The sequence below is a fragment of the Gossypium arboreum genome, chromosome 11 (assembly GCF_025698485.1).
Source record: "Gossypium arboreum isolate Shixiya-1 chromosome 11, ASM2569848v2, whole genome shotgun sequence".
Lineage (NCBI taxonomy): Eukaryota > Viridiplantae > Streptophyta > Magnoliopsida > Malvales > Malvaceae > Gossypium > Gossypium arboreum.
The window spans coordinates 6,483,695-6,497,902 of NC_069080.1; the positions used below are offsets into that span (position 1 = coordinate 6,483,695).

A 14,208-nucleotide genomic window follows, 5' to 3' on the forward strand; every position below is an offset into this window, starting at 1 on the left:
CATTTGTTAATTTTGTTATTATTTTAGAGGCATTTGCTTGTTAAGTTGTATTTATATTAGTGTTATTTAAGTATATAAATTTTTTAAACTTATTTTCAATTTGTTGGAAAATATTTATTTTAATATTTTTAGTATTTTGATGTATTATATATATTTTAAAATTATATAAAAATAATATAAAATTTAATATGGGTAGACCGAGTCAGCTCAAGTTTTAACATATTTATCTGAATTGATTTGAGTAAAATTTTAGGCCTATTTTTGGGCCGAGCATAAATTTTTTGTTAAGCTTGGCCCATGCACACCTCTAATCACCGCTCCATGCCTTTACAAATTACCCTTAGAAGCTACAACTAATCACTTAAAATATTTGCATCATTACTTTAATCTTTTAATAATTAAAAAAATTTAAATCAACAGATTTTATAAATGTTTGGGCAAAATTTATTCAACTTTGTAAGTATTAGAATCAAATGATAAATTTTATGAATATTAAAAATTAAATTTATTAAATTTTAAATTTAATATCAAACTGATAAAATAAAGCTAAATTTATTATTTAGCTATTAAATAAAGGCCAGCGTCAGCTTTCTATTAAAAATTTAGTCACATGTGTCTAAAATTTTAATTTAAGTGATTAAAATAAAACTTATCTAAAAGTTAGGTAACCAATCACGTGATTTACCATATATATATATATATATATTAGTAACTGTTTTATATATTTAAATTATCATAACTATTTCTGAATATTATCATATATACATGTTAAATACAAAATTCTATTTATATTAATAATAATTGTCTATTTTAATTATAGCTGGTTATTTTTATATAATATTTAATTAATAAATTAATTGTATTAGTTTCGATTATACATGTGTCGATGTTACTTCTATAATATGTGGAAGTTTTCTTATTTATTTATTTATTTTGGTAGTCTACTAGTCTTAATTTTGGTATTTATTTTCTTTTCACAAGTGGTAATTAAATTATTTTTATATGTCAATATTTTTATTAGTCCAACTGTTATTCAAATGATTAAATTTATTTTTAAAAACTTAACTTATAAATTAGTATTTAAATTATGTATTTTTTCCTCATTTTGATATTTAAATATTTTTATCACAAGTAATATTTAAAATATTTTTTTCAAATTGGTACTTTATAAGTTCAAACATTAGTTAAACTAATAAATCTATTTTTAAAAAATAATTAATTAAAAATCGTCATATGGTAAAATAAAATAAAATAAATTATTTTTCTCTTTACATATATCTCTTTACTTTATTACTGTTATAACTTTTCTTAAAATTTTTAAAAATTAATTAATTGTTGATATGATATTTATGTGGTAATATACGTGTATATTATGTTAATAAAATTAATAAATATTTAATTTTTATTTTAGAATAATTTAACAAATAATATAAATTTAAATACTAAAATAATTAAAAATTAAATAAATGGATAAAATATTTTTTTAAAAATCGGAAAGTAATAAAAAGCTTTTTAACATATGGAGAAAGCCTTTTTAGTATGGATGAACAGCTTTACTAAAGACGAAACCATCAACACTATTTCCATTGAAGGCGTAAGACAACTGTTCCCCATTTAGTATTAACCGACCGTTTTATATATTTGTGGACGGAAGTTACAAAGAAAACACCCAAAATACAGGTCAACAGACTTGACAATTATACAACCCTTAATGGTAGCACCCAATCCAACATAACTTGGACCATAACTCAGCCTGCACATATCTCCAATCATTTATAACCCTATCTTGTGAGTTAGGTCTTCATGAACCCACGGCCAGTTTTATAATTAAATTTAAACAATCTCTAGTAATTTCGTTTCCTGTTTCGATTATATTTATTTTTTTGACATAATATTTAAAATTATTTATAATTTCTTCTCAATTCATAAATGGAAGAAAAATGTGCTCTTGCATTGACAATAATATCTATGCCAATTAACTAACACTGTAATATACATTAACATGTAAAATAGGTAATTTTGATGAGTTTACACATGCATTTTATAGGGAGATGACATTAAGTTTGTTGATGCTACATGTGGATTACCACGTAGATAACAAGCAAGTATATAATAAAATTTTTTATTTTAAAATTATGAAAAATTATTTTTAATATAACTTTTTAATAATTTTAACGATCTTAATTTTTAAAATATTTATTTAAATTTTAAATTTTAAATTTTAATTGAATGTTGACATGTGATCCACGTGCCAATCTACATGTATGCAATGTTAATAAAGTTAAAAACAGTAAAATTTTCCATTCATTTTGGGATAATTTGATAAAATATTACAAGTTAAGAGTAAAAAGAGGCGAAAAAATAAATGAAAGACTAAAATTACTTCTTTTTGTTTTTATAAAGTTAGAGGGCGAAATAAGTAATTATTCATATGATAATAAATTTACAAAGTTTATATATGATCTAAGTTTGAGGGTAAAATGAGAAAAGGGTAGTGAGGAATATTATTGGCTCTTGAGGATGAACAATGGATATGAATCAATACTGAATACACTCAGGTTTACCTTATACCTCTCCATCTTGGTTATTCATTCGCCGAAGTTTGAACGAGGAGGAATGTGGAGAGATTGCATGGTGAGGCTTGTCTCTCATCCGGATGAGATTGTAAGACCACGCCCCCATCAATGTCCCCGTTACTGGTCCTACCACGTACACCCATATTCCCTTGTACTCACCACTAGCTATTGCTGGCCCTATGCTCCTTGCTGGGTTCATTGATCCACCTGATATTGGTCTGTATTCCTACACTACTTGTTAGTATATACATCATATCAAGAATCAATCGATTTGAATTGAGTTAATTTCTAAGTTTGCAATATAATTAATATTACCCAGCCAAGATTGAAGTTATGCAAACAGCAGACCCAACAGCTATGCCTGCTAGCTCTCCTATCTGTCATTTATGGAATACATGTTTACATATGAAGACTGCAAAAACTATTTGAAGAAATTTTTTTAAATGATTTGAGCTTACAGCTTTAGTATCAGTGGCCACAGCTGAGGTGATAAACATCATTGAAAAGGTAACAACTATTTCCATGATTAGAGCTTGCAAATCTGAGCCTGATGGTGATGTGGTGCCAACATGTTTTATTGGATGCAATAATACACGGAGTGTGAATGATGCAGAGATTGCTCCTGTTAGTTGAGCTGCACCATAAAATGGGACCTGCAACCATTTTATACGTATCCATTTCATTTCTTTTTCAAATTAATTAAATCAATTTGAACATAATTAATCAATTATTGATCTTAAATACAATATTTGTGCCTTAATGCATGTGCCAAACTATATAAACATTTAATTGTTTAATTACAAAAGAAGTATATGCATTAACTCATAATATATATAATATGATATTAAGAAAAAAAATTTCCATCTTCACTTGAATAAAACAACGATTAAAGTTTTTGTTAAACACCCATTTAGCACGAGTTTAAACTGTCTTACCCCTGTCCCTCACCCTTAATACTGTATAAAAAAATATAATTTCAATTAGAGCACTGAATTGAAAATCAACTCAATTAGAATAAATTTAAAGAACACAAATGAATTAAAATAAAAAATTAACATAAATTCAAGTAATTCTATTTCCATATTAATATGTAACAATAATATCGTTAGCTAGGAAATTAAATTCTTAATGCAAATGGAAATAAATAAATATTGGAAAAATATATATTTTATTTGACCATAAATTATTGAAGCATTTATCCATGTTATATGTTCGAATTGTGGCTAGAAGTGAAGGTTGAACTCAAAACCACCGAAGTTGCACAAATGGTCCAAAATAATGAACCCTGGACTCGACCCCACATAACTATCAGCCATGTGCCCATATCCTTCCGACTGTCTAACGACCTTTCTCAAATTACTCAGAAACCCCATCGACAAACAAAAAAATCAATATCGATGGATCAGATTCTTTACCTTTCAATTCATTTTTTATGTTCATAGTTTCCTAAGCAGTAAACATGGCGATCTTCAGGGACTAAAATGGAAGAAATTGAAAAGAAAAGAAGAGAAAACCTGTTTCCATGGAAAATGTCTGACAGCTGCAAAAGCGAGGGTAACAGCAGGGTTCATATGTGCACCAGAAACATGACCAACTGCATAGATCATTACAGTCACAATAAGTCCACCTGCAACTGAAGCTCCTAACCTTGAGATTTTATGTTCATCAACCGAACTAATGGCAGCTGATCCACATGTCACAAAAACCAGCAAGTAGGTTGCTATCGTCTCTGCAAACACCTACATGTTGCAGATAATGTTTTTGTTCATCACAAAACAATGTTTTATTTAAAACATGTTGCGTACAGCCTGTTTTGTTGCTTATACCTTTCTTGGAAAATCAGGAGGGTAGTGTTGTTGAAATGATGGCTGTTTAGGAGGTGTGGGATTTTGATCCATTGGGGAAACCTCAGTTGTAGCCATTGTTGAACAACTGACAGAAACAAAGAAAGAAAGAAAGAACGAAGCTCAGAAGTTGAAAGACAGAAACCAACTTAATTGCTCAAAGCTCTTTTATAATGTTTTCGGCCTACCCAGTACCCATGACATTTGGATATGTTTTATAACTCCAACTACTAATTTGAATAATAATAATTTCTTTTGTTATACAGATAGATTATATATGTCAATCATAATTGGGTTTTGAATAGGACCCAAGAGAAACGCTTGTGGATACTCATTGATCCATTGCCTGCATTTGGGCCTACTAATATCATTCACTATTGAATATTTGAAGTAACTCTACAATAAATAAATAAATAAATAAATAAAGCAATTCTTTCAATAAAAATAAATAAAGGGTAGGCTTTTTCAAAGATAGTGTACTTAAAAAATTATCTATATTATTTTTAATATTTTATTAAAATCCTGTTTAATATCATATCAAAAATATTTTATTATTAAGTTGATATTTATTAATATTAAGATAGATTTGATGATCATTAGAACTTTAATGTTTATTAGAAGTAGAGTTTTATATCATGTATATTTCTTATGGCTATAAATATGGATTTTGGAGAAGTATTATAAACATCTCATTGATCAATAAAATTTATAGCTTTCTTTTGCTCTCCTATTTATTGATCTTTTAATTTCTTCGTTATTTATTTCATAACCTATTATCAGCATGATACTTGATTTTTTTCACTGTTTTTCTAATCTCACCCATATACCCAATCTTTTTCTTCTCACTGTTCTATAAACACCTTGTAACTATTTCTAAATAATTTTGAAATGAAAAAAAAAAAACTCCCTCTTGAGTCGAAGCCAAGTTTTAACGTTTTAAAAAATTAATTAAATATTGACATATCATCTACATAACAATCTGTGTGTATGTAATATTATTAAAGTTAAAAAATGTCAACTTTTTTCATTCATTTTGAGGTGATTTGACCCAAGACACAAGTTTAAGGGCATAAAATTAAATGGAGGGCTAAAATGATTTTTTTTTTGTAAAGTTGAAACTTGAAGGACTAAATAAGTCATTATGCCTTTTACTATTAGTAAATGTTATTATGAAAATAAAGTTATTTTAGCGCTTGTAATAGTGCTCGTGACAATAGCTAGGATGACAACGATGATGTTAACGATCCTCGGGTATATTTTACTATGATTTATTTTATTACAGCATGTTTATTATAATTGGAGACTAATTATGAAAAAAACATGACCAAATAGATTTTGAATTGAAATTCTGTAGCGCCCCTAACCCGAATCCGTCACCGGAATAGAGTTACAGAGCATTACCGAAGTTACCGATTCATTTATCAGATATTTCATTAATCCGATATCTTTTCTTTTCCACGTTCAAGTCTCGTATTCAAGTCATCCGGATCTTTATAAAGAAATTTGATCGTCGTTTTCATTTATTTCATCTTATAATACATTCAACTAATGCTCTAAACAAAATTATCATTTTACCCCTAAACTTTTAATTAATGACGATTTCATCCTTAGGTTAAAATAAAATAAAATTATTGCAATTTAATCCTTATTTCCAGCCGTTATTCTCACACAAATTGATAACAACCTATGAATTCTATAAAATGTCAGAATTTTCCATAATTTCAACACTTTTCAATTTAATCCTTAAAACATGTTTTTCCCTGATCTTGAGCTAAATTAATAATTTCATTCAATTTTGTAATTTAAATAATAAAATAATTCATTTCATGCAAATTGGTCATTTCTAACATTTTTTTTTACAAAATTGCTCATAAAATTTTACTTTTATTCAATTTAGTCCATGATCCTAAAACATACAAATTAGCCATGCTAGCTGAATATTCATACATATTTTCCTCCTCCTCCTCCTCCTCTCCATTCCACATCCTTAATTTATATAACATGCAACAAGTAACATTATCAATAATTTCACTATTTACTTATGTATATTCAAAACTGTCCATTTGCGTCATAATCACTAAATTATTTATATCTTAAGCTACAGAACTCGAAATTAAGATCCGCTAATTTTCCCTGAAACTAGACTTACTTGTCTTATGACCATAAAATTTTCAAAATTTTTGGTTTGGCCAATAAGTATAGTTTATTCTTTAAAGTTTCCCCTGTTCTGCTGTCTGACAGTTCTGACCCTTCTTCACTAAGAATTAATTATCTCATCGTACGAGATTCGGATGATGTTCCCGCTTATTTCTATTGAAAATAGACTCTTTAAGGATTTTAAACATATAAATTTAATACCTTAATTATTTTTTTCCAATTTTTTATGATTTTCTAAAGTCAAAACAGGGGAACCCGAAATCATTCTGATATTGTCTCACAAAACTTATTATATCTCATGATTTACAATTCCATTGCTTACACCGTTTCTTCTATAAGAAACTAGACTCAATAAGATTTAATTTCATATTTTATTCATCCTCTAATTAAATTTCTAAAATTTTTGGAGATTTTTCAAATTTAGACTATTGCTGCTGTCCAAAACTGTTTTAGTGCAAAATGTTGATTTTCATTTTGCCCCAAATTTCACAGTTCATACAATTCAGCCCTTACTTAATTAACCCCTCAATTAAACTAATTTTCTGAATTAATACTTTTCCTAGACATTATAAGTTATTTCATAACTATTGAAATTCAGAATTTCCACATAAAACTCTAACTTCAAACTCTTTTACAATTTAGGTCCCAAACATTCACTTTATATTCAATTCTTTCAATAAAATCAGCATATAAACAAATTAAAGCTCTAATTCTATATCAAATCATCATATACTTCCAGCACATATTAATAGAAACTTTCAATTTCTTTCATAGAATCAAGAACTAATGAATTCAACAAATGGACCTAATTGTAAAAGTCACAAAAACACACAAATTTCAAGAAATAATCAAGAATTAAACTTACTTGCAGTAAAAATATGAAAAACCAGCTTAAGGGAACTCTTCCATGGTGTTTTTTCTGATGAGAATGCAGAAAAATCAAGAGAAATCTAGATAATTCCACTTTAGTCCTAGCTTTATTAACTAAATTTTGCAATTATCCAATTTTGCCCTTATTTTCTTGGTGATTTCATGCCCTTGCCGTCCAGCCCAAATAAACCTTGGGTCTATTTGCCTTTTAAACCCTCTTTCTTTTATCATTTAAGCTATTTAATCATTTCTCACAATTTTGCATTTGATACAATTTAGTCCTTTTTGTTCAATTAGCTATCAGTACTTTAAAATTTCTTGACGAAACTTTAATACTAACTTATTAGCACTCCATAAATATTTATAAAAATATTTATGGCTCGATTTAAAATTCTCGAGGTCTCGATACCTCGTTTTCAATTCTAATTATTTTAATATATATTTTTTGTACATTTCACTATTTCAAAATTTTTCCTAACTTCACATTTAACTTATACTCACTAAATTAATAATATTTCCTACTCATTTGTCAGATTTAGTGATCTCGAATCAACGTTCGACAAAGACTTGAAAATTAAGTCATTACAAATTCATGTATATTTGCTATAGTTGTCATGAAAAAAAAAATCAGATTTTTATATTTGAGATGTGAACTTTATCCATGGAAATGTTTAATTGCAAAATATCTACTTGAATTAAGGAATAATTAAAAATATATATAAGCATAAGGGTATGATAGTTTTATTATTAGATGCACTTGAAGTTGTAAGGACTTTTATTTAAAGCTCGTATGATCAAATGCACTTGAAGTTGCACAACTTTAAAACTATGAGTATAATTCTTCAATATTCAGGGTAACTATGAGTATAATTCTACAATATTCAGGGTAAGTTTTTAATTAATATTATGCGAGAATATTGTTAATGAGAACTTGTTAGAGATTTTTATTTTAACTTCTCATGCTTCAAATATGTTCCTGTAGTAACAATATAATGAAAAATTAATAGCATATTTAGTTGTGATTGAACAAAATAACGAGCTATTAATGTTATCAATGTGGTATGAAAGGTCATTGGTTGTATGCTTGTCGTACGCCTAAACATTTGGTTAAACTCTATCTAATTTCTATCAAACAGAAGCAAGACAGTTTGAAAATGAATAATAAGAATGATGTTGAATTAGATTTGGCATGCCATATTTATGATCATGACGAACCTAAATTGTAAAGGGATATTAATGTTGTCTTTATGATGCTATCATTTTAAATGTTAGCACGTCAATTTTTAGGATTTCTATAATCTATATCGAGGAACTTGTTGATGCAATTTATTTGTTATTCATTACTAAACTTTAAGTATATGATTTTATTTTGATATTTATATGTAATCTTAATGGTCATATTCCTTAGGATTGTATGTATTTTGTTAAAGATGAAATTTCTAAAAGTATGAATTGCATCCTTTTAGTGAATTATGACACCCATTAGTTGATTCTTGGATATCTTTTTAGTAATAATTACTTTTGGCCACTAGAAATGGAAACATAGAGATAAATAAGAGAGTAATAAGAGTTCTCAATATAACCTTTTAAAGAAGAGAGGTAATTTTTGAAAAGTTGTTGGTTTTGTACCTGCCATACACATGAATATCTCATTATTCAATTAGTATTCATTAAAAGGAAGGAAATATATATCCGTAGACAATATAACAATGTATACCACCCTGGATAAAAGAAAAAAATGAAGAAGCTTTTTTTCTTGTTTGGTAATGAAACAAACCAATCTTTGGAAATACATAATTAATTTGAGGCTCTAGAAGAGCTAATATATTGTACATTTTGTTTACTATGGCGATGAAACATGCTATTCTTTCATAAGTATAAAATTAATTCAAATATCTAGAAGAGTTAATACATTGTTATGTGAAGGAACAAAGTGATAGTTAACATATTATGTTCTAGTCAATCTCAAAGAAACTATATTTTAAAAGGATATACGTTGTAACATATATCATATTGAGACTGTGGATGACAAGAGTACATGGAAGAAAGAAATCTTAATAATCTTAGTGATACAAACACATGTCCAAATTCAAATTTAGATGATGATGATGATGATGAACTTGGTCAATGGCCAACAAATTATGATAAGGAATAATAGAGTATATGTTAAATGTTAAAAGGAAATTAGATAAATTTGCATATGATTTTTATTTTTATTTTTATTTTATTAGTAATTGTATTATCAACTACTTTCTTGGACTAACATATTACATATGATGATTTGATTTTAATTTTTTATTCATTTATATATTCTTATATCATCTTGATATATAATAATTAATATTTTTACAAATATAAATTATGTAATTGTGCAATTACAATTTTGTACTACCAAACATGACATATAATATTTTGTTGTAATTACACTATGTGTAATACCAAAATTTTAGTCTTTAAGAAATGATAAGTAATTAAAAGGTGAATTAAGTATCGGAACGAAACGTATGAATAATGAAATTTAGTAAGAATTAATTTGCAAATTTTGAAAGCTACAGGACTAAAAGTGAAAATTTACCATTTTTTAAAAGGGGCGAAATTTGAAGAAAATTTTTTATGAATGTGAAATGGAGTTGTAAAATTGAGATAGGAGTTAAATTGAATAAAGTAAAAAAGTATAGAGACTAAAGTGCAATTTTCCCATTTTATGGAGGAGGAACCTAAATGCAAAATTTTCATTTTTAATTGATATTTAGGGACATAATGATGGGATTAAAATCTCATAGCTAATGAGGTGAAAAGCTATGGAAATTAAGGTTGAAAAGTGTTGAGATTTGATTGAAAATTGAAAATAAAAGGATGAAATTGAAATAAAAAGAAAGTATAGAATTTCCTACACTATTTGGGAAGTGAAATGGCAGCAAGCATCATCGGAAGAAAAAAATAAATAAAAGGGAAAGAGAAGGAAAAGAAAAAACGGAAGAAAGAAAGAAAGAAATTTTCCCATGGATTTTTCTTGGTTTTTTCTCTAAAACCATAGCCTAATTTCATATCCTAGAATTCTATTGAAATATTTTCTACATTAAAGACTACTTAGACGAAGAAGAAAGTCAATGAAAAGCATAGGAAAGTGAAGAAATAGGTTAGTAATTAACAGAATTCAAGTTTGTTTATTTTAATTTGATATTTGAGTATTTATATTTTAATATGAAATAATTAAATAAGATATAGTTATAATTATTGAATAAGTATTTGAATTTTGTAGTGAATATGTAATTAAATATATGTTAGTAATGTTCTAACATCTCTTGCCCGTATCCAATGCCGGGACAGGGTTCAAGGTGTTACCAGACTTAAACTCAACCAACTACATAAAACCGGGCCGTAAAATTTTGATCAATTTAAAATTTTTCATTTCACATACATTTTGTGTAACAGCCTAAAATTTCAGTGGTGTCGGAACAGTGATTCCAGATCACTAAATTGGACAACCGGATTAGGAAATTAAAATAAAATAATATTTAGGAGTAAAAGAGATGTTAGAAATATTTTAAATAGGTGAAATTAAAATTTAAAGAGAAATTATTAAATAAATTAAGTTGAAAACGAGGTATAGAGACCTCAATCTCATAAAACCAAGCCGGAAATATTTTTATAAATATTTTTGGAGTGTTAATAATATGATGGTAAAATTTTGTTAGAAAATTTTATCGTTTAGGTGGTTAATTAAATAAAAAGAACTAAATTGTAAAGGTGTAAAACTTGTGAAAGTGATTAAATAGCTTAAGTGTCTAATGAGGAAGGACCTAAAGCGAAAATTTTCCCAAGTGAGATATTTTGGACGGCAATAGCTGAGAAAAAGTCAGGAAATTAGTGAAATAAGGGCAAAATTGGAATATTGTCAAGACTAACTAAATAAAGTTAGGACTAAATTAGAATTATCTAGGTTTTTCTTCATTTTTCTTCTTTCTCATCAACTGAAAACACTATAGGAGGCCTGGAATAAGCTGTTTTTTCATATTTTTGCATCATGTGAGTTTAATTCTTACTTTTTCTTTATAATTTTTGTGTTCTTAAGACTTTTACAACTAGGTCCGACTATTAAATTCATTTGTTTTTGATTCTATGAGTGAAATTGAAAGTTTAAATGAATAATTTATGTAATTTTATGATGATTTAGCATGGATTTGAAGTTTTAATCTTATTATATGATGATTTTATTAAGCAATTTTAGTGGAAATTGATTTTTAGGACCTAATTGTGAAAAAGTTTGGAATTAAGGTCTAATGCTGAAATTATGATTTAAAAAGATTATGAAGTAGCTTAAAGTAATAGAATAAAGTGTTAATTGAGAAAAATTAGTTCAATTGGAGGGTTAATTGAGCAGGGATTAAATTGTAAAAATTGTAAAATTTAGGGTAAAAGTGCAATTTCAAAAATTAAAGTGCTTAAGCTGTAAATTAGAGTAGAATTTGAATAAATTCTAATAAATAAATGGAAAAATTTTATATTATAAATCAAGAAATTGGGATAAACGAGGAAAGGAGAAAATTCCGGAATAGTTCCAGAAATCTCTACAACTATTGTAAATTGTTCCGGGTAAGTTCAGACGGTTAAATTATTAAATTTAAATATTATTTTATGAATGGTGATTAATATTTATGTATGTTAATTGTTGAAAATAAGTAAATTATGTACAAAAGTTACGAAATTGAACTGAGTATTTCGGAGGAGCGGAACGTAGGAAATGAGTACGATCGTTCAGTGAAAAAGATGAATTGACGGTAAATTACCCAAGTAAACCGAGATTCATTATTTGTTGCGAATTCTCATGTTTGCTTTCCGTTTAGCTCTTACGAGCTTCCGTTAACTCATATGAGTTTCAATTAACCCTTTTAGGGTTTCGATTCACTCGATGAGCTTGATTGAGACTTCTAAGCTTGTTTAGCACTTAGCACTTATGTGCTTCAGCTAGACTTCGGGCTTCAGATCACGATGTACTCAAATCTGTAAGCCATTCCTTGAATGGACAAGTTGGTAAGTCGTAAATGTAACGTGTGGAGAAAGAAATATAAGTAATGTTATTATTATTATTATTGAGCTCAATTAAGTAAAATTTTTTTTAAATAAGATTATGAATTACAGGATGAAAGTAACTTACTTGAAAAGTCCATATGATTTGAATTTTGGAAAACTAATATTTGGTAAGATTTATAGTTAAAGCCGACGAACTTACTAAGCTATAGTCAGCTTACTTGTAATGTTTATTACTCTTTGTAGATTAACGGGAGGGTCAGAGGATTGAATCATCACACTCAAGTCACACAATCTCAATTTTTTCAGTAGATTTTGTTATAAATACTTTAAATGATATGGCATGTATAGGAGCCTATATGACTATGTTTTGTATTAACTCATGAATATATTAGTTAAGTTAATATAAGTTGATATATAATATGAATGGAAATTAACTAAGATGTTTAAATACTACTTGAAAGTATGAATGGATGTAATGTTAGATAAAATAAGGACTAGTGATATTGTCATGAAACGAATGTGATTTGGATGAAGATTGTATTTATTGAGTTGTTGTTTGTGTTGAATTGGTTGCAAATTTGAAATTGCAGGGAAGGTTAGATGCTTCTAAAGGGGTTATATTGAGTTTTTTTTTTTAAAACAACAACAACAACAACAACAACAACAACAACAACAATAATAATAATAATAAAGTAATTATATTACAAAAAAATTTTGGAGTACTTCAATAGGTCCCTATTCATTTATAATACATGAATTAAGCCTCGAGGGTTCATAAAAGAGACTTAATGATTTAATTTTAATATGTTTGTTGTTTATTCATGAATTATTTGTAAATTAACCAATACGTTCGTTAATACCTCGTAACCTTATTTCGGTGACGGTTTGGAGTTAGGGGGTGTTACATTTTATCCTTTAAACGGGCTCGCGAGGCCCAAAACATGCATTAGAGACAGTTCGGGACTAAACCGAGAACTTAAGAAAAACTTGGAAAAATTTCATGCTTTAAGGCTCCATACACCCGTGTGAGTATAGAGCACACGCCCGTGTCCCGAACTCGTGTCCAAAAACCTGGACATTCTGCCAATTTGGTTATGAACAAATTGAATCCATACGGCTAAGGCACACGCCCGTGTTTTATGGCCGTGTCCTTCACACGGTTTTTACACATGGCCGCATCTCTTGCTCGTGTGCTTACTACCATGCATACTGACTTGAAAAACTTAGGTGCAGGGGACACACGGCTGGACAACACCCCCATGGGGTGGACCGTGTGTCACACATGGCTTAGACACACGCCCGTGTGTCTACCCGTGCAGACAAATACAAGGCTATTTTCCAAGCCATTTTGTCACCCTCACAACACATGCACGCATACTTATATAGTAACAAATAACATGACAAAATTTGGCACTTAAACATTCCTAACATGTCACAACCATGGCAATTTCACATGCAACCAATATCATAGATTTTACCTTCATCTTTACCACATTAATGTTATAGCTATCAACATGTCATCAAACCTCATTTTCATCACTGAGCATTCATGATCACATCCACATACCATTCATACCAAGCCATTAAAGACTCTTCATAAATAAATAGGTTTACCAACCCCATAATCAAAATAAGCCAATACATTTGGCTAAAGCAATATCACATACTCAAATATTTAAAACTCCTATACATGCCATAGACTCAAAGTACTTGAAATCAATTACATC

The 14,208-nt window shown here is 28.0% G+C and overlaps 1 protein-coding gene across 3 annotated transcripts; it reads right to left on the reverse strand.

Moving 5' to 3' along the window:
* Positions 1-2,366: 2,366 nt before the first annotated feature.
* On the reverse strand, positions 2,367-4,644 carry LOC108472647 (aquaporin NIP2-1-like). Of its 3 annotated transcripts, none has more exons than XM_017774198.2 (5): positions 4,403-4,644; positions 4,091-4,315; positions 3,035-3,229; positions 2,892-2,953; positions 2,367-2,807 (listed from the first exon to the last, which is right to left on the reverse strand). In XM_017774198.2, exons 1-5 carry the CDS (start codon positions 4,496-4,498, stop codon positions 2,738-2,740), a joined length of 648 nt encoding a protein of 215 aa, XP_017629687.1. In that variant the 5' UTR covers positions 4,499-4,644; the 3' UTR covers positions 2,367-2,737. The 3 variants fall into 3 exon arrangements, with proteins under 3 accessions (XP_017629687.1, XP_017629686.1, XP_052877080.1); XM_017774197.2 differs by having other exon boundaries at positions 2,367-2,794; positions 4,403-4,638; XM_053021120.1 differs by having other exon boundaries at positions 2,748-2,802.
* Positions 4,645-14,208: the final 9,564 nt, after the last annotated feature.

Excerpts from the sequence above, each read along its gene's own strand:
- LOC108472647 (XM_017774197.2), bottom strand. The coding sequence starts at position 4,498 with ATGGCTACAACTGAGGTTTCCCCAATGGATCAAAATCCCACACCTCCT. Across the intron at positions 3,230-4,090 it reads GACATTTTCCATGGAAACAG|GTCCCATTTTATGGTGCAGC; the intron begins GTTTTCTCTTCT and ends AAATGGTTGCAG. Across the intron at positions 2,795-2,891 it reads ATAACTTCAATCTTGGCTGG|ACCAATATCAGGTGGATCAA; the intron begins GTAATATTAATT and ends GTAGGAATACAG.